This window comes from Bipolaris oryzae (assembly GCF_000523455.1).
Source record: "Bipolaris oryzae ATCC 44560 unplaced genomic scaffold scaffold_0, whole genome shotgun sequence".
Classification (NCBI taxonomy): domain Eukaryota; kingdom Fungi; phylum Ascomycota; class Dothideomycetes; order Pleosporales; family Pleosporaceae; genus Bipolaris; species Bipolaris oryzae.
In genome coordinates, this window is record NW_006911276.1 from 568,763 (window position 1) to 588,006 (window position 19,244).

At 52.8% G+C, this 19,244-nt stretch overlaps 9 protein-coding genes across 9 annotated transcripts; 6 read left to right on the plus strand and 3 right to left on the minus strand.

Moving 5' to 3' along the window:
• Positions 1–170: 170 nt before the first annotated feature.
• COCMIDRAFT_79873 (uncharacterized protein) lies at positions 171–2,108 on the plus strand (the record flags this gene model as incomplete). Its single annotated transcript, XM_007684082.1, has 2 exons — positions 171–1,858; positions 1,955–2,108. The coding sequence occupies 2 exons, from the start codon at positions 171–173 to the stop codon at positions 2,106–2,108; spliced, it is 1,842 nt and encodes a 613-aa protein (XP_007682272.1).
• A 977-nt stretch (positions 2,109–3,085) lies between these two features.
• Positions 3,086–3,354, plus strand: COCMIDRAFT_79274 (uncharacterized protein; the record flags this gene model as incomplete). The annotated part of the gene is made up of 2 exons (XM_007684083.1): positions 3,086–3,116; positions 3,212–3,354. The coding sequence occupies 2 exons, from the start codon at positions 3,086–3,088 to the stop codon at positions 3,352–3,354; spliced, it is 174 nt and encodes a 57-aa protein (XP_007682273.1).
• A 2,301-nt stretch (positions 3,355–5,655) lies between these two features.
• On the plus strand, positions 5,656–6,927 carry COCMIDRAFT_79434 (uncharacterized protein; the record flags this gene model as incomplete). The annotated part of the gene is made up of 5 exons (XM_007684084.1): positions 5,656–5,759; positions 5,812–6,007; positions 6,062–6,443; positions 6,499–6,846; positions 6,899–6,927. 5 exons carry the CDS (start codon positions 5,656–5,658, stop codon positions 6,925–6,927), a joined length of 1,059 nt encoding a protein of 352 aa, XP_007682274.1.
• A 512-nt stretch (positions 6,928–7,439) lies between these two features.
• COCMIDRAFT_31545 (uncharacterized protein) lies at positions 7,440–8,185 on the minus strand (the record flags this gene model as incomplete). Its single annotated transcript, XM_007683966.1, has 2 exons — positions 7,440–7,899; positions 8,082–8,185. The coding sequence occupies 2 exons, from the start codon at positions 8,183–8,185 to the stop codon at positions 7,440–7,442; spliced, it is 564 nt and encodes a 187-aa protein (XP_007682156.1).
• Positions 8,186–8,513: 328 nt separating this feature from the next.
• On the plus strand, positions 8,514–10,884 carry COCMIDRAFT_31546 (uncharacterized protein; the record flags this gene model as incomplete). The annotated part of the gene is made up of 5 exons (XM_007683967.1): positions 8,514–8,558; positions 8,606–8,623; positions 8,697–8,900; positions 8,955–9,479; positions 9,889–10,884. The coding sequence occupies 5 exons, from the start codon at positions 8,514–8,516 to the stop codon at positions 10,882–10,884; spliced, it is 1,788 nt and encodes a 595-aa protein (XP_007682157.1).
• Positions 10,885–11,233: 349 nt separating this feature from the next.
• COCMIDRAFT_79672 (uncharacterized protein) lies at positions 11,234–11,864 on the minus strand (the record flags this gene model as incomplete). Its single annotated transcript, XM_007684085.1, has 3 exons — positions 11,234–11,436; positions 11,571–11,682; positions 11,784–11,864. The coding sequence occupies 3 exons, from the start codon at positions 11,862–11,864 to the stop codon at positions 11,234–11,236; spliced, it is 396 nt and encodes a 131-aa protein (XP_007682275.1).
• A 454-nt stretch (positions 11,865–12,318) lies between these two features.
• On the minus strand, positions 12,319–12,889 carry COCMIDRAFT_204 (uncharacterized protein; the record flags this gene model as incomplete). Its single annotated transcript, XM_007683886.1, has 2 exons — positions 12,319–12,711; positions 12,761–12,889. 2 exons carry the CDS (start codon positions 12,887–12,889, stop codon positions 12,319–12,321), a joined length of 522 nt encoding a protein of 173 aa, XP_007682076.1.
• Positions 12,890–14,526: 1,637 nt separating this feature from the next.
• COCMIDRAFT_31549 (uncharacterized protein) lies at positions 14,527–14,928 on the plus strand (the record flags this gene model as incomplete). Its single annotated transcript, XM_007683968.1, has 2 exons — positions 14,527–14,593; positions 14,738–14,928. 2 exons carry the CDS (start codon positions 14,527–14,529, stop codon positions 14,926–14,928), a joined length of 258 nt encoding a protein of 85 aa, XP_007682158.1.
• Positions 14,929–15,318: 390 nt separating this feature from the next.
• COCMIDRAFT_79558 (uncharacterized protein) lies at positions 15,319–17,577 on the plus strand (the record flags this gene model as incomplete). The annotated part of the gene is made up of 3 exons (XM_007684086.1): positions 15,319–15,726; positions 15,796–17,300; positions 17,349–17,577. 3 exons carry the CDS (start codon positions 15,319–15,321, stop codon positions 17,575–17,577), a joined length of 2,142 nt encoding a protein of 713 aa, XP_007682276.1.
• Between the last annotated feature and the right edge of the window lie 1,667 nt (positions 17,578–19,244).

Here is a 19,244-nt window from a genome sequence, read left to right on the forward strand (position 1 = left end):
ATCATGATGAGGCGCGGAGACGCGAGATTTCTGTTCAGGGTCGTGTACTTGGACGATTCGGACTAGCGCGTGTCTTATCGATTGGAGCTAATGCCGACCGCCGACGAAAAAAAGTGATTTTTCCACCTTCTTTTGTTGCTCCTGCACAGATAGCATTGCGCATCGACAAGATGGGTAAACGACCAATTTCCGATGTTGTCGCCGAAGATGGCGCGACCACGGTTTCCGAAATCTCAAGAAAGAAGAGCAAGAAGCTCAACAAATCCGCCCCCGTCGACGCGATAGACACCAATGGCCACACCGACGAGGTGACAAACGGCAAGAGCGCGGACGACTCAGAGGACGAGGACAAGCTGTCAAAGGCCGAGCGCAAGGCAGCAAAGAAGGCCAAGAAGGAAGCCAAAGAAGCGAAGAAGGCCAAGAAGGCGGCAGCAGAGGCTGAAGTAAAAGACTCTAATGGCGCTGTCGCGGAAGACGAGGAGGCCACAAAGGCCGCAGAAAAGGCAGCACGCAAGGCAGAGAAAAAGCGCCTGAAGGCGTTGGCTAAGGGCGGAGAAGCTGCCGAGCCCACACCCTCAACAACATCCCCACCAACCACCACTACCACCGCGGAGCCCGCAGCGACGAACGAGACAAATGCAGCGCCAGGACAATATGAGGAGAGCAAGGAGCTGACACAGCTTCCTGAGTCAGAGATTGATGCTTTCCTGGCTAAGAACACCATGACCATTCAAGACCCCAAGCCTACTGGCAACAAGCTGCGTCCCATCTTGAACTTCAAGTACTTGCCTGTCGACGATACGCTACGCGCCTTTTTCTCCAAATTTAGCGCACCCACACCTATCCAAGCAGCCACATGGCCATTTTTGCTCGCAGGAAGGGACATGGTTGGTGTTGCCGAGACTGGCTCTGGCAAGACGTTGGCATTCGGTGTGCCCTGCGTACGCAACATCGCCGCATTGCCCAAGGACAAGCGGAAGGGTATCAAGGCTGTTATTGTGTCGCCTACTCGTGAGCTGGCGGTTCAGATCTACGATCAACTGGTAGCCCTGGCGACACCTGTTGGACTTTCAGTCGTCTGTGTTTACGGTGGTGTACCGAAGGATCCGCAAGTTGCTGCTTGCCGCAAAGCGCATATTGTTGTTGCTACACCGGGTCGTCTTAACGACTTGATTAGTGATGGTTCTGCAGACCTCAGCAAGGCCGAGTACGTAGTCCTGGACGAGGCCGATCGTATGCTCGACAAGGGTTTCGAAGAAGCAATCCGACAGATCATCTCGCAGACGCCCAAGAAGCGCCAAACGCTCATGTTCACCGCTACTTGGCCGCCTTCAGTTCGGGACCTTGCGTCTACATTCATGAGCTCGCCGGTCAGAATTACCATCGGCGACAATCAATCTGGGGAGCTCCGTGCCAACGTGCGCATCAAGCAGGTGGTAGAGGTTGTGGATCCCCGCGCCAAGGAGCAGCGTCTTTTGCAACTGCTTAAGCAATACCAATCTGGCAAAAACAAGGAAGATCGCATTCTAGTATTCTGTTTATACAAAAAGGAAGCAGTGCGCATCGAGAACTTTATTCGTATGAAGGGCTTCCGTGTCGGCGGCATTCATGGCGATTTGAGCCAAGAAAAGCGCAGTGCATCACTTGCGGCGTTCAAGGAAGGCCATGTGCCGCTGCTCGTGGCGACAGACGTGGCTGCACGCGGACTCGACATTCCGGCCGTCAAAGTAGTCATCAACGTCACCTTCCCGCTTACAGCTGAAGATTACGTGCATAGGATTGGTAGGACAGGTCGCGCTGGAAAGGAAGGCCTGGCTATTACCTTGTTCACCGAACACGACAAGGCGCTTTCTGGCTCGTGAGTCGCCCCCCCCCCTTCCTTCCCCCCACCCTTGACCCCTTCTTGTAATGTGTCAGCAACATGAGAGGCGTAAGCTGACAAATATTCTTGCAGATTGATCAATGTGCTCAAGGCAGCGAACCAGCCCGTGCCAGAAGAGCTGATGAAGTTTGGCACCACAGTCAAGAAGAAGGAACACGGAGCGTATGGAGCCTTCTACAAGGACACGGAGAATGCCAAGGCCGCGACGAAGATTACTTTTGACTAGAAGCATTGATTTTCAGCACCCCGTGTATGTTGCGTATGAGTGTATATCAAAGTTTAGTTATGGCTGACGAGTTGGTCGGCGAAGTGTTCCGAAATGCTGTCATGGACTTTTTAACATGGTACATAGTAGATACTAGAGCACTAATCCAGGGTAGGCGTCTCGGACCAAGAGAAGTTAAAATTCCCCGATGTTGTCCGTATGTAGTACATGGTGGAGATGCAATCTATTTTACTTGCTATACTTCCGTCTAACTTTGCATACTACTATTACTAATTCTCCTTGATGACTTTTATGATTCCATCCTTGGTTGCACCTGAACTACAATTACAAGCACCCTCAGGGGGGTTACTAGTATTTATGTATGTATACATATATACATACGTCCCGGTCGTCTCTTCTTCGGGTTCATGGGTAAAAAAAAAAGAGAGGACCCGGCGAAAACTAGGTTCAACTTAAACGCCTCTCCCGTAGGGCTAAACCCCTGTAGTCCGCGACGGAAGAGGGGGGGGGGGGAAAGAATACCGGACCAGAGTCTAGAAAGAAGAAGAAGAAGAAGAGAGGGAAAAGAGGGATAAGGGGTGGGTATGTGCGTTTCGAAAGGGCAACGTCGCCGAGTTTGTAGTCGGCGACCAAAAAAAAATGTCGGAGGAAAGCGCAGGCGGGCCAATCACCGGAGCGCGCCCAAGAACCAAAGTTGCGGTCTTGGGGCGTCCCGGTGTGGAGGGCGACCCAGAGAGGTCGCCGAAGAGGATGGGTTGGGATGATGTGGGTACGCGTATGTGTGATTTCCTTGGTCATATAAAGGTGAGAGAGTGGAGGTATATATGGAAGAGGGTAGACGTTGTTGTCTTTATCTAAAGATATTCTTTTACTGCTTCGTATAGCGAGATTGATCGTCAGGTTATCTACATACCTATATACTTCTGCGACACTACACAAAAAAAGTGTATTGAATACCTACCACAAAAAAAATCACCATGTGCAAAAAGGCTTCATGCGACTCGTGCCGTACGTCTTCTTCGCCCGCTTACCCCCCTGCATCCCGGATAGACAGATGTGTCTTGACATGCCATCCTACCAAGGCATTGCTGACCACCCTGTAGACAAGGTCACTTGGTGGGGCTGTGGGAAACACGTTGCTGGTGTCATGGAGAGCATTCCATCAGATCAGTGGTGCACATGCGTACCACGGATCGAGCAAGAGGGACAGCAATACCCGCCCAAGGGCTCTTTGTCTTCGGCATGACTCCCAGCGTGGTTGAGCGGGCGTAAGAATTGGTGGCAGGACAACTGGTACTACTCGTCAATTTCGGCCTGCTCGGCCCAAGAACAAAACCCACACAGGGAAGATTGTACACGACACGGCGTATGTAGGAGTAAAGGTGTAAAAAAGGGCGTTTTCTTGGCCTTTACGGCATGATGCGGATGGTCTTTTTTCTTCTTGAGAAGGCTTAGCGACTTGCAATATTACAACATTACCGTTATCCGTTTCTATGAATGGTTATTTGAACCAATTGATGCTTTAGATAGCAGTCGTCATCTCTGAAGGCACATGTGGGTAAGTATTTTGATATAAAACATTGCAGATCGGCTGGGCGCATTCAAGCCCAGCCAGGTGAGCCGGCAATTGCAGTAGCCATGTTGGACGGCGAGATGTCGGTTTGCGGCGTTTGTATGGTTCTGACGGGACCTTGCAGTCATGCTTACGTACCGGCGCCAAATACATGGAACAGGGTGGTACGGCATGTGGGCTGGGTGCTCGCGGGTTGCAAAGAAAGACTGGGCAGGGGGTTGCACCGACGCTCCCGTCCGGGTCGATTGCCGTTTGAAACGGCTTCTGGAAAAGGCTGCGGAGCTTCGACTTGAAACAAGCGTCATGTTTGTGTACGACGAGGGAAGGCGCAATATTATTCTCCTTGTGCAGACGGAGATGTAAAAAAAAAAGGGCTTGCAGATGCGTGGCGGGTATAGGGCGAGTGACAAGACAATGGACAGCAGGCTGCGACCCAGGGTGCCGGGAAGACAAGAGTCATTGTGTTTGTGATGGGGGAGGTGGAGGGGCGGCCATGTGCGGGCGGAGGAGCGAATGGGTCCGGGAGAAGGGGAAGCCGCATGGTGAGGCTGGTCTCATAATGGGTCTGCTAAGTATAGGCGTTGCAGGAGTGGGTGGGAGTAGGGCGCGCAGATGAGCAGTTTCAGGTATTGGCCGTAGTGGCCTAGAAATGATAGGCGGAAGTGTCTGGCCGGCCTGGCGAAACAGAGGGAGAGGGGTTACGAGAGCGAGTCGCGCAACTCACACAGTGGCTGGATCATCGGGCGGCTAGCCAAAGTCTGTTGCTGGGACGGCAGAGTATATTTTGGAGTGTATCGCCGGTCTCATGTGGCCTGTTGTAGCATGTTGGTGTTGAGTTTGTCCCTAGTTGTGGTCCTGCAATAGATGGATGGATGGATGGATGGTGCCTGGCCGACCCCGCCTTCCCATCTTAGACAGCAGTGGCAGTGCAAGTGAGTAGTAGGAGGAGTAGCACCACCACCATCACCACCACCACTACCGCCGCCAACGCCAACGCCATACGCGCCATTGCACCGTTTTTGTTGATGACGCCGTGATGTTGGAGAGAGGGAGTGACGCTGCCTCGATGCACTGTCGCCCCCGCCGTGCGCCACTAGCCATTGAGGCAGAGGCAGAGGCAGAGGCAGTGGCAGTGGCAGTGGCAGTGGCAGTAGTGTAGTCGACAGGCGCGGTCGCTCCCTTTGTGCCGCTTCCCGCGTGGGCGTGTGATAGTGAAGCCTGGAGCATGGAGCATGGAGCTGGGAGCTGGGAGGGATTGACTTGGCAGGCCATACTACACTACACACGCTACCCCACCATCTCTCTCCCCTTTCTGTCACCGCCTCACTTGCCTCCATCTTGCGCGGGCAGTCCCAGCCAGTGCCAGAACGAAGCAGCACAGCACAGCACAGCACAGCACAGCTCCTCCAAGGGCACACCACACACCTGCTACAGCCCTGGGCCCTCCCGCCAGTGTCTGCTAAGTAAGTCATCCATGTCATCTCGTCGTCCAGAGGAGCCCACGCCGCCATTGTGCACTGGCGCCCAAGATAGCCGCCGCCGACGCCGTGCACACAGTCAATTGCTGCTTCTGCTATTGCTATTGCTGGTGCTGGTGCTGATGCCATGGCCGACGCCGACGCCGCCGCCGCCGCTTCTGCTCTGGCTGCTCGTGCCGCGCAGACAAGCACGTGGGGCTGAACTCTGTGTCTGACACAGACTCGTTTCACCATGAGCGCCCAAAGCACACCCTCCGTCTTGCGAACAATGCCTGTTTGATGACATGTACAGCCTGTGCTGACCTACAACTCTTTGCAGCCGTCTCTTCCACCCTCTACATTGTTGCCCGCCTCCCTCGCCTCTTCAATCACCCCTCCGCACCAACGCAACCGCAGCCCCGCAACCACCACCACCACCATCATCACCATCTGAGCCTCCACTCGTCTGCTCCTACCCACCGCGCCCTCGCGCATCCCATCCACCACAACCGCCACCATGCCACCAGCAGGAAGCGGCAGCTCCAGGAAAATCTCCTTCAACGTCTCGGAGCAGTACGACATCCAAGATGTTGTAGGAGAGGGCGCATACGGTGTCGTATGGTACGTCTCGCCCGCCAATGGCCTGCTTTCAGCCCCCTAACAACAACCACAGCTCCGCTCTGCACAAGCCCTCGGGCCAAAAGGTTGCCATTAAGAAGATCACGCCCTTTGATCACTCCATGTTCTGCTTGAGAACACTGCGAGAGATGAAGCTGCTGCGCTACTTCAACCACGAAAACATCATCTCCATCTTGGACATCCAAAAGCCCCGCAACTACGAGACCTTCACCGAGGTCTACCTAATTCAGGTGCGCAAATTGCTTTGCTTGTGCATGCTCTCTTTTTCCTAACCTGCTGCTCAGGAACTGATGGAGACGGACATGCACCGTGTCATCCGCACACAGGAGCTGTCCGACGACCACTGCCAGTACTTTATCTACCAGACCCTACGCGCCCTCAAGGCCATGCACTCTGCAAACGTCCTCCACCGCGATCTCAAGCCCTCCAACCTGCTGCTCAACGCAAACTGCGATCTCAAAGTCTGTGATTTTGGTCTCGCTCGATCCGCCGCGTCGACCGAGGACAACTCGGGTTTCATGACCGAATACGTTGCCACTCGTTGGTACCGTGCACCAGAGATTATGCTTACCTTCAAGGAGTACACAAAAGCAATCGACGTATGGAGTGTAGGATGCATCCTCGCTGAGATGCTCAGCGGAAAGCCTCTTTTCCCAGGAAAGGACTGTAAGTCGCGCGCAGTGCCTCCCAATCAGCTCCAAAAAAAACTAACCTTTGCCAGACCACCACCAGCTCACACTGATCCTTGACGTACTCGGTACGCCTACCATGGAGGATTACTACGGCATCAAGTCCCGCCGAGCTCGCGAATACATCCGATCTCTTCCCTTCAAGAAGAAGATCCCCTGGAAGGCCATGTTCCCCAAGACAAATGATTTGGCTCTTGACCTGCTCGAGCGATTACTGGCTTTCAACCCAGTCAAGCGCATCTCCGTCGAGGACGCGCTCAAGCACCCATACCTTGAGCCCTACCACGACCCAGATGACGAGCCGGGCGCGGACCCCATCCCAGAGGAGTTCTTCGACTTTGATAAGAACAAGGACAACCTGACCAAGGAACAGTTGAAGCGTGAGTGCAGACGAGTTTCCACACGTCTAGTATGAGCTAACAGCACGCGCAGTCCTCATCTACCAGGAGATTATGCGATAAAAACCCTCACGTCGTTAGCCCTTGCGCGGGATTAATACAAGATACCACGATCAAGTCCATTTTCGCAAGTTGTCTGCAGCCAGCTAGTCTGAGCGCGTTAGCATGTGAGAAGTGGCATACCATGTTCCTGTCATTTGGATTCGCAGCAGAAGAAACACATTAGCGTGACAGCGCAGAGGTGCGCGGATATGAGCTTGAGCTTCGAATACTTTCTATGAGCAATTTTCGTCGTCACAGTGTGACATGACAATAAGCACAAATGCATGCTTCTTTGCAACTTGCCTGGCTATTTTGGTGTCCCTGTTCACGATGCACGTCATGGTCTAAAACAAAACTTGCGTATTGGCGTATTCGATGTGGCCTATGAACACCGCCCAATGCCTTTGTCCTTGATGCTAACTATACAAGAGTGGTGGCGTCCTCGCTTTGCAAACACAAATGATGCCCACTATCATATACACTACACATAATCGTACACGTCGCACACGGCCGAGGTAGCTTCCTGGCTTGACCTAGAAATCGCACCTACCATCCTTCCACCCAGTCCGCCATCTCTCTTCCCACCTCTTGCAATCAAATGTCTCCTTGCCCAACTTCTCATTGACTGCATTATGCGCCTCACACATCCACTCGCCAAACTCGCTGCGATTACTGACTCTCGGCGTGTTCTTCTGCATCCATTTTTGGAAATCTTCGGCGCATACCCAGCACGGGTATAGTTTGCCAAAGGTGGAGAGGAACGACTTGGTTTCCGATTGTAGTTGGGGAGACGGATTGGTCGGATATGTGGCGGTTATGGAATGGAGGAGTGTCCACGAAGAGCGGCCGAGGGCTTCCACGTCCGGTGGGCAGTCGGCGGGCATTGTTGGGGTAGTTTTGGCAGTCGCGGTGGTCGCGGTGGATTGTGTGCGCTTCGTAGGCATCTTGCCCGACATTGCGAATAGAGAAGCTACATCGTTGCAGGTGCGACATCTACAGCGTAGGCAAACCAGATGTTAGCATTCACTTCTTCTCATATGCACATGCGAGAAAGGGCTATAGCGATTGTAAGCCTTGTATATTGCCCGGCGCGATTGCTCACAGGCACACACACACACACACACATACATACACATACACACATGTAGGTACAGAAAGAAAGAGAAGGTACTTACGGCTTGCCATCTGGACCGAGTATGATGCCATTCGCCAGTTTCTTGTAACCAGGCCTTCCCTCTACATCCTTTGCCTCGCTCGTATCCAGCTTATCCTGCGCCATTGTCTCTCTTCCTTCCCCAAGCGTATTTCTTGCGTTAAAGCACAGGACAAATGTGGCAGCGTTAGGTCGGGTGATTTCTAAGCCCTTCCACACATTGTCGGAGCCTCGGAGTTAAGAGCGTCATGGCGGCAGCAAGGCTGATCCTTGCTTCTTGGTTTCGCTTCCGCTTCCGCTTCCGCTTCCACTTTCCAGGGACGTGACGTGATGCAACTTCTTGGGAACTTGACTTGCACATACGTTGATTGGTAGAAATATAGACGTAGTGCCCCCACGTTGCTGCTAGTTTTCTAACTTCTCACGCGCTTTCATCATCTTCTGTCCGTTGACAATGGACGTCCCGGTGGCTGCCAATGTACTGGGTACCATGGGAGCGGTACGTGAGCTATCCTCAAGAAAGGACCAATATGCTGATTGGTGTAGGTCTGTTGGTCTATTCAGGTATGTGTGTAGTATATAGCCACATATCTTCTTCCCCGTCTTATACCTAACGGTAATGCTGAGTGTCTCACAGTTGATACCTCAGATTGTCGTAAACTACAGACGACACAATGCAACCGGATTGCAACCCACAATGATGATGTTGTGGGCTTGGGCTGGTGTCCCCCTGGGCGTTTATAACATTGCTGAAGACTACAACATTGCTCTGCGCATCCAGCCTCAAATTCTCACTGTGCTGAGTCTCGTCACGTGGATCCAGTGCTACTATTACGAAAAGGTGACTCGAGGATATTGTAGATTTCAATGCATGAGGGAAACTGACATCCTGTAGAATTGGTCAATTTTGCGTTCGCTTGCAGTAGTCATCCCCATAGCCAGTGTTATGGGGGGAGTGCAAACTGGCCTCATCTTCGCAATACGACGTGCTCAGCACCAGGGCCTGCACTGGCCTAGTATCCTCATGGCAGTTGCTTCAGCTGCTTTGCTAGCGGCTGGCGTTATGCGTCACTACATTGATATCTACCTCTTTCGGACTGTTCGAGGAATCTCGTTCATCTTTGTAGCCATTGATGCTCTAGGCGATGTCTTCTCACTGGTGTCCGTCCTGTTTCAGCCTACACTTGACATTCTGGGGATAGTGATTTATGGCACCGAATTGGCCCTCTGGATTGGCATCTTTGCCTGCGGAGCTTATTACAACCTCTCACCTTGGATTATCTCGCAGACAAACGGCCGGGGAAAAGGTCATGCGGTATGCGATGAAAGCGCTCGTCCTGCCGCAAATCTGAACACAGGTGAAGATGGAGCAGCAGTCGCATCTGGGATTGCTCTCCACAATCTACCTTCCAGCACCTCAGTCTTCAGGACGCCGTCGGCCAATATCGACGTCATGTCACAGTGAAGGAGGATTTTATCGCACGGGACACAAACGGGCCACATGCCGCGCAAGATTTCATAGGATAAGCGGACTGGAGGCCCTTGGGATCGCCCGTTTGTTTGTTTGTCAAGCGTTTGGTAGTAGTTGCAAACTGGCTTCTGGCTCCTTCCCAGACAGACGCTCTCACCTCTCCTCACCCTCCTCACCCATACACTGCGCTCCCATTGCTCAGATCGACTGCTACCGGCACATTTGTTCGCGTTATAGTCTCAGCGCAAAAGGTTTATCGCTTCACCAAAGCTTCAAAACACATCGTTTGAATGTAGGTAATCGCTCGTTGCTACTCCTTTTGCTCCACCTGCCTTGATTTCTGTCCGACCAACCACAGCGCGAGTATTTCTCCACCATACTCACAAGACGCAGCAGCACACCAAATATCGCTACGAAGACTTGGGCAATGATTTCCATCATGATGGCCAAGGCTACGTCGCTGGACTGCCAATCGGATGCTCCGTCAGTGCCCAATCCCACACCAGTCACCGAGCCTGTCGGCACTCCGTTTGCCAGTGAGCCTGTCGACCCCCCGCCAGAGATGGACTACGCCGCTGTGGCTAGGATTCTTGCTCCTATTCAGGAGTCGCTCAACGAAGCAGCCGAGGAGGCCGGTTATCCTTCCCCTCCCATCAACACGCCCGTAGTTGGTTCCCCGGAGCCCTCCATCGTCTACCGTAATCCTACGACTCGCGGTCGCGGCATTAGCGCCATCGGTGACAGACTTGCTCAGTTGAAGCTCGATAACCGCAAGCTGCGTCAGCATGAAGGAGATGCGGGATCAGTCAACTATTCTCCCGAGCCTTCGGTCGCCGAAGATGACGAGGCCGACATTGCCAGCGTTTCTGAGGTAGTGAGCGATAGCGGCAAGAGCAGGCACGCTCGTAAGCCTCTTTCTCCCATCAGTGTGACCGAGGGCACAGTGCCTATCGCCCTGGGCTCTCCTGCCGCCAACCCTCGTATCGCCGAGTACTTGAGCTTCACCTCGGATGACTTGCCCACAAGCTCGGTTGCCCCTTGCTTTCCCTCTACCCTTATGGAGATGGGCACATCTTGTACCGAGCCGGCGGTTCGTGGTGGCAGTGACAGCTTGAGGAGCGAAGGCGTCACGGAAAAGAGCAACTGGGCTGAGGAGATCGAAGACGCCGTCAACCGCGCTTTCTTGCGCCTTGAGCAGCTAGCAGCTGATGAGGTTAAGATGGACGCTAGCAAGACGTTTGAGGAGTACTACATTGCTCGGCTTGAGCGCCTGCTTGGTAGCGACAAGCGAGCAGTTCCTGTCCTTGTTCAGAAGGCAAACGGGACTAGCAAGGCCAACAAAGACAACAAGTAGTCAAGGCCTTGTCTATAGCATCTTCATCTTGTTTCTCCACATGAATGGTGCTTCTGGCAGGGAGATTGATAATGGGTCATGATTCATGGTATGGGAACTGGGGTTTTTGTATGAATGTGGTGCATTCGGATCATCATCGTGGGCGGCATTAGGGCAGTGTTCTATACCCCACTACACGGTTTTCTTTTTCACGATTTCATGTGGATTATCTGTACAATACAGTGCCTTGGTAGCAGACCCGGCCCAGGAGTAATAATGCTTGCGTTCTCTTAAAATTTGGCCCAAAGTATAACATCATGCGTGCAATATGACATTGCTGACCACGGAGGCCTGCTAAGCACGCGGTTGTCTAAAAAGAGCGCTGGTACCACCCGTTCCTCACGCCAAGACCCTGGAGGATAGCCACGGTAGCCAGCGTCACAGCAGTTGGCTTGTCGTTTGATTTCCAATAGGCCGCACCAGCAGCAGCCAGGAGGCCGGTCAAGATGGCAGCAATGCTCTTGTCATATATGTCGTACACTCCCACCTGAGACCATTTGTAGTTGAGGATGCCTTTGAGGAGGGAAAAAAAAGTAGAATTATTAGTACGTTTGATTCTCCACACTCTTCATTTGATATGGATTGATATTGTACAATAAGAAAGTAAAAAAAAAAAGAGAGAGAGAGAGAGAGATAGAGAGACTTACTCATGATGACAAAGAAGCCACTGCCTTCGTACCAGCCAATCTTGGAGGCACCCCGAAGCACAAGTGGAAGCGTGTTCATGGTTGGATGTTTGAACTGATCGAGGCCTTTCATCTGCAATCACAGACAGAGAGAACATGTCAGGTACTTGCTCCTATGGTACTACTATCTTTTTTTTTTCTTCTGCTTTGGCCCGAGGGCAAGGGTGTATTTACCGTGTGGCCCAGGGCTAGCACGCCGTAGGCTGCACTAGTCGCGAGCAGGAGTGGGTGCGATTGCGAGGTTGTCGATGCCATTGTTGCGCTTGACAATGCACAATTGCTGCTTTTGCGTGATCGATCTGAGGAGACAAGGTGCTATCGGGATGCTGTGAGATTTGGGGTTCCTAGCTTGTGATGGGGGAGCGGGGACGGAAAGTGTTGTACAGTTGTGTCGACGTGATGATGAGATTCTTGGTTGCTGGTGCAAAGCCGAGGTTGCTTACTAGCGTGGACTAGTACGTATGTATGCATGGTTCCCCCACTTTTCCTCGTATTCCAGCTGCGCTGTGTGAGATTCTAGAGACGTACTGATATCTTTTCTGTAACGCAATGTAGTATTTGATGACTCTGTTTGGTTGGCTTCCATAACATACAAATGAATCAAAGTAAACAGAGCGCCAGGTACCATTTCCCTCGTTGTTCGGCTCGTGCAAATCTATCACTTGCCGCTTCATCGTCATATGCTCACCATGCTGCTTCAAACAGTGCCCTAACCCCGACGCTTGTCTTTTTCCTTTCCAGATATTGTATCCTGTATCTCCTTTCCTTTTGCCATAGCACCGCCGTCACGTTGGCTCTTGCTTGGCATGGCAGGCAAGATGCCGCTCGCAATAGCATCGAGATCGGAAGGCATGCATGTAGCTGGCGAGTCGTAGGGTCCTGCACCGCCTTTCTCTGAGTCCAAACTACCGACCTTCTTCTCAGCCCAAGCTAGGACGTCGCCAACAGCAGTCTTGGCACCCTGAATCACTTCGGAGAGGAGGGTCGACGCTCTCGAGGCATCACCAGCAGTGTCGTGTGTGCTGCGTACCGTGTCGTGTGAGGGCGAGGGTGAGTGTGTCACCGTAGTTGGAACGTTGTTTGGGGTATCTTGAGGCAGCGACTGGCCAGTCGGATTAGCTTTGTGCTTTGATAAGGCGCCTATAGCATACATGCTCTGTGCCAGACGAGCCAGTTGACGCTGGCTGTCTGTTTTCCTGATCTGCCAATGCTTTGGCAGCCTCCAGTGCTTCCGGCCTCATTGTCTTGGATGTAAAGGCTTCGGCTGCTTCGGACTTCATGTGTGGCGGCGTAGATGATTCACGCTGTACAGGTCCTTTCAGGCGTTTGCTTGAGGGAGTGGTTGGCTGCGTGGAATTCCTTTTTGTAGGTCACTTGCATGGGCGTGGGTAAAGCTTTGAGGATCCGATGAAGTGATGGTCTGTACAGTGGCAGTAGCAGCAGCATCAGTAGCAGCAGTAGTGGTAGCTCGTCTGTTCGCTATTTTGTTTGCGAGGCAGTGCCTGAGGTGCTCTTTCCTCTACCGCCACCATGGCGACGAACTTGTCTGTGTAACACAAGCAGCGACAATATGATGAGTAGTGCAAGTTCCTTTGATAGGAAAGGAGAAGAAAATAACTAAAGGAGGAGTCGGAGTTGCGTATGCCCTATGCGATGCAATTCGGGTCTGTGGCTGCATCCGTGTCGTAGGGATGGACTTGCTCCTTGGAGATGTGAAAGATGGCAGGTTGTTCAGCCACTGCACCGATACAGGAAGGGATGTCCATAACCAGACACTGAGTCTGTGCTTGCACCATCATTTATTGTACATTACAAAGGCATGTATCCAAAAGCAATTTTTCTGGTCAGAGAGAGGCAGCAATGTCATAAGGCTTGTGTGGGTTTGCTGTCTCGGCAATAGATCTCAACAGTCATATAGATTGCCGTTTTTCGGGGGCTCTCCGCGACATGCACGATACTTGTCATGGGCTTACAAGGAACCGTGGCCAAAGTTTCCTAGTGCCGAAACGCTCGCTCGGATGCCGTGTTCCCTCGCAATAGGGCAGCGTCTGCCGCTACTCTAGGCAAGACAGTAATCATATCCATACTTTGACATGACGTCCACGCGGTGACCCTGGGCCGTTGTCGACAAAAGCGTTCTTGCAGGGGACATGCAAGTATGGGCTCGAGTCGATCGGATCATTGTCGGTCTTGTACATGTTGTTGCGTGACGCTACTTACATGGCCGTCAGAGTCAGGCACACCCACCCACCGGCTATTCTCCATCAAGGTCCAAGGGGCCATGAGTATCTACTTGACTATGTCCAAGACGCGACGGTCCGTCCCCTCCCCAAACAGCGTAGTATACTGAGGAGATGGTGGTACACTACACATACACTATGCGAATACCCAAGGCGTGCTCCACCAAGGGCCGTGTTTCGAGAGGGTTCAAGCGCTCGATGCGCAGATTAGGATTGCTGACCCAGTGCGAGGCTTGTCCGGATGAAGGTCGCACATACCACCCGGTCATCTGAACTCGAGACTAGGCTATGCCAAAGGAAGCAACACTGCGTCTGGCCTCGGCGGCACTAAGCACCAGGCTGCCAGTGTTGCAGGTCCGGAGGTGGATGCGCCGGAATGAGGAATGCCATGGACGGTGTATCATGTCCGTGAGTGCAAGTACAGATGGGTGCATGGCCAAGTCAGTCAGTCGATGGGATGGGTACTTGGTGCACCCCAGCCAGGCGCCGTTTGACGGCTCTTACAGGCACAGGGTGGGCCCGAGGTGGTCATGGCAATATGAGGGGTGCTCCGATATGAGGAGGAGCTGCACCGAAGGCCAGTCGTGCCTATCAGACGGAGAGCAGAGCTTCGCGTCGAGTTCGAGTGGCTTGGGGTAATATGGAAATGCTGTCGACCATGTCGGGGCCGGGCGTGAATGATCAGGAGACGCAGTTTATGCAGGTCCACACTGCCGCTGTTGGGTCATGGTCATGGTCATGGCAGTCGGTCGGTGTTGGACCCTCTTTGCCAAGTGTATAGCCGTCGTCCTCCTCATCGTTGGCCGCCGTATCCATGAAGCGGCCGGCTGGGTGCGTCGTGAGCAGCGCTGGCGGGTCTTCGCTTCCCACCACTACTCACCACCGCAGCAACAGCTAACCAGCAACCGACTGGGAACGGCTCCGTGCTTCCTGCACCCTTCTCTGTAAGCAGCCCATTCCCGCACCCTCCTCATGCCTGCCAGCTGCGCCCGCTGTGGGGAGGCGACGATACACGGTGCGCTTCCGCTGACGACTCGCCATCCTGGTCTGGGAGCATCCTCTGCCGCCGCTGTTATTGATTGTCTGAGCCGAACGTGGAGTACTTGACGCCCCTTGTCATCCCCGCATTTGCGCCGCTCATCTCGCGAGCCATGTTTTGCACATGTGTAGAGCTAGACGCACGCGAGATTGGGGTGTGGTTATAATCGCTACTGGCCCGGCCCTCTCCTGTCTTTGCTACTACCTTGCTGCCGCCAGCCTACCTACTACTACTACTACTACTACTACTACTACTACTACTACTACTACTACTACTACTACTACTACCACCTCCTACATACCAAGTACACCCCTCCCCCCCTACCCGTCCCGCCTACGCATCAACCACGTAGTCTCGGTATCGTGGCTGGACGCCCCAGCCCCAAAGTGTAGGACTAACCCCCCGGCCATTATCCACTCGTCCACCAATCATGGCCGCAATCACTCCTTCTCCAGAAATCAGCCCCGTGTCAGCGGCCACCACCAATGGAGGCTTTCCCCGTGACGCCTTCTACCTCAATCTCTCCACTCTGCCAGACACCAACAGCTTCGTGCTTAAATCCACTCTAAGATCTCCTCATCTCCTCGAGTCCCCCAATGGCTTGTTCTCAGGAAGCAGTAGTGTAAACGGTACCTTCAAGAAGCGACCCCGCAACATGTCACAGTCCTCTGGTACCGACCGGGAAATGTCCAATGACACCACCCCGCCCGCACAGTCAAATGGTATCGCGCCCACCAGCAACGGCACCAACGGTACCAGCACAGAGCCACGCCCGACAAACAAGAAGCGCCCAAGTACCGACACAATAGACTATCCGCGGCGGCGCGCAACCATTGCGGTACATCAGCCACTTTGCTTTCGTCTTGTTCCACAACCTCCCTCTGGCCCAGAAACTGACATCAACTAGTGTGAGATATGTCGGTCACGCAAGTCGCGATGTGATGGAACCAGGCCAAAGTGCAGGCTTTGCACAGAGCTCAACGCAGAATGTATCTACCGCGAACCCGGCATCAAGCTTGACGCAGGCGACAAGCTGATTCTGGAACACTTGAACCGCATCGAAGGCTTGCTCCAATCCGGTCTTACCAGTAACTTCTCCCTCTCTTCCCACTCACCTGCAGCCAGCAACTCGACCAGCGAAGATTTTCTCGCCCGCAGTAGCGGCAATATACCCCATCTCGGCATGGTTCAGCCGATCAACGGCATCGGCACATGGACTAACCATCCTTCAAATATCTCGACCATGCCAAAGACCCATAATACTGCCGCGCTTAATCTGCTGTCGTCACCAATGATCCGCGAGCTCGTTTCTCGCCAGTATGACGCCAAGATCCTTCTCCAGCTCGAGATGACTAGGGAATCGGTAAGCCTCGGAACCAGTCGCGGGCTAGATCTCTCCAACACGGGCGCATATGTTCAAGCATATTTCGAAAGAGTCAATGTTTTCTACGCCGTTGTCAACCCCTATACCTGGAGTGCCCACTACCAGACTGCCCTCAGCCATGGATTCCGGGATGGTCCAGAAAGTTGCATAGTGCTCTTGGTGCTTGCGCTCGGTCATGCTGCAAGCACAGGCAGCATCACACAGCAAAACCCGGAGAAGGATCCTCCGGGTTTGGCGTATTTCGCTGCAGCCTGGAGCTTGTTGCCCACTGTTATGACAAGGAACAACATGGTTGCAGCACAATGTCAGATCCTAGCCGCAGCATACTTGGTCTACCTTGTACGTCCAGTCGAGGCCTGGAATGTGTTATCCGGCGCGAGCATGAAGCTTCAGCTCCTGTTGAGCGCGCCTGGTCGCGTGTCCCCTGCCGAGGAAGAGCTGGGCAAGAGAGTATATTGGAACGCAGTCATGATTGAAAGCGATCTGTTGGCAGAACTTGATCTTCCCCACTCTGGTATAGCACAGTTTGAAGAAGGCTTCTCACTTCCAACCGGTTTTGAAGACTTGGGAACCGACGCTGTTGGTCGCGATGAGCTCTGGTATTTCCTCGCCGAGATCGCTCTCCGGAGACTGCTCAATCGCGTAAGCTCTATGCTCTACATCCGAACAACACCATACTCGAAAGGCCCAGCTGCTACCTCGATTGCGCAACTAGACCCGCTGGTCGTGGAACTAGACTACCAATTGAACCAGTGGTATGCTGGATTACCGCCAGCCATGCAATTCCCGCTCGACAGAGTACCACTGCAGAACCCCGTCCAGACCGTACTGAGACTACGCTACTTTGCATGCCGCACAATCATCTTCCGACCCTATGTGCTTCTTGTGTTACAAGACGAATCTCTTGCAATGGATTCAAGTGTGCAGGATAACTGCCACAAGTGCCTCGAAGCATGCGTTCGTCAACTGGAATACATCACCGCGCACCATGCTGGACATTTGCCTTATTTGTTTCAAGGCGCACTTTCGTGAGTCCACTGCCCAGGCCATTCATACGTACGCTAACCATACTCTAGTATCATCTCGCAAACACTTCTCATCATGGGTGCTACCATGACACCTTCTTTATCGCAGCTTCTTCCGCCACCGGCGACAATGGACGACATCATAAATAATGTTGTTCTAGAGATGGAGCGCTACGCGCATCTTGCGCCCAGTCTTCGTCTCTCTGCTGAGATTATACGCGAAGCCGAGGGAAAACGACAAATGTGGCTACGAACAGCGGGACTCAAATTTGAGGTTTGAGGGACTCGAATCATGGGTAGTAGCCAAACATCATGCAAGGCACCATCTGGCGCCTTGTGACTGCCGGGCAGAACGGCTCCTACAGGACTAGGAGCAATGTCCATTATCGACTCGGCTGCAAGATTTGCCTTCCATTTTTGGTGAGCTCCGCGTACATATGCATTAGGAAGTCCTCACTACACGCTGCGTTGACTATCATATATGAGACAAGAGCGGGGTAGTCGGACCAACCCAGTTCTGAGGTCAAGCACAGACCTGCACATCCGGCGTCCTGTGTCGGTACCTACATACTCTATCAGGTACCTATTGTATGTGCTCCGCACAGACGACGATCGGCCTTGGTATTTTTGCAGCATCCCAAGTTTTGCCTTTTGCAGCTGTCATGATTGGTGAATCCAGTCGTGGCGTGGCATCTGGGGCGACATTGCAAGGCGAGTCCAGGATTGCAAGCACGATGAAAGTGCTTGGCAGAAAACAACCAGCCAAGGAAAAGGATGCATGCTCCAGAAGAGCCGCATCCTAATGGAGAAGGTTACCCAATTGCCTATACCACCCATGGCAAAGAAAGACCGGATAATCAGCGAATAAATCAAAGTGATGAATTGAAAGGACGTTCTGTGGAGACTAGAATGTATACTAAGTAGCCATACGAATTCGGCCCCGCCACGGGACGTTGACCTGAGCCGCTGGCCATTGCTAGGTTTAGGATGATGGGCGTGAAAGAAGATTTCTTGTGGTGGACCAGCACAAAGCTTTGCCAATTAGAAACAGTGCCCATGCCCCATGTCAACCTTTTGCATCCAGCTCTGACCATGTTCTCGGCAGTGATTGTGACGTGCCTTGGTACATACATACATACATACATACATACTACTACTGGACTTACCTAGCTCTGCCCTCGTGCATAACACCCTAACACGGCAACACATACATGGCGTACGCGCGCGCACACACGGCACAATTCTGAACACCCACACATATCCATACCCACACGCACAAAACAGTGACTAACGCAAGTCCCCCGCACAAGTGCAATCTATATCATGCAGCACGGTACCGGGGTACACAACCCCCCTGCACGCCCAACACCTTGTTAGCTTAAACGCCTTTACCCGCACGCCTAGCTTTCGGGCCTTCTGGAAAATGGGTGGAAAGTTCTTTGAACCCTTCGAGAAACCAGTCTCTAGTACACAGTAAGATGACGCTGAGCAGGGATGTTGAGGGTGTGTAGGAGGGGGTCGCGTGGTAGGTGGGAAGGGAGCTGTCGTCAGCTCTTCATCTGAGATATTAGTACCGTCACCATTGGCTCATGTTCTTTAGCTGATAGGCACTGGGACTTAGCCGGACTAATGCTGCGCAGCCTTCACCGATGGCCTTAATGGATGTACCTATGTATGTACCACCAACCCGTACATTTTGTGCAAATCCATAACTATCGTGTCCACACAATGCCCATGATCAGGAGGCAAGATAGCCACAAGTAACAGATTATCGCAAAATGAGATTGCACTTAGTTATGTGCCGAGGCATCCGCAGTAGCAATCGTCGCTAAATGCCGTATAGATAGTAGTACTATGCCACTAGGATTCGAAGCTTAAGCTAGTCAAACTCCAGGTATTGAAGACCAGCTTCTGCAACTCACGGGACATGACGATGCCAAACTCTAA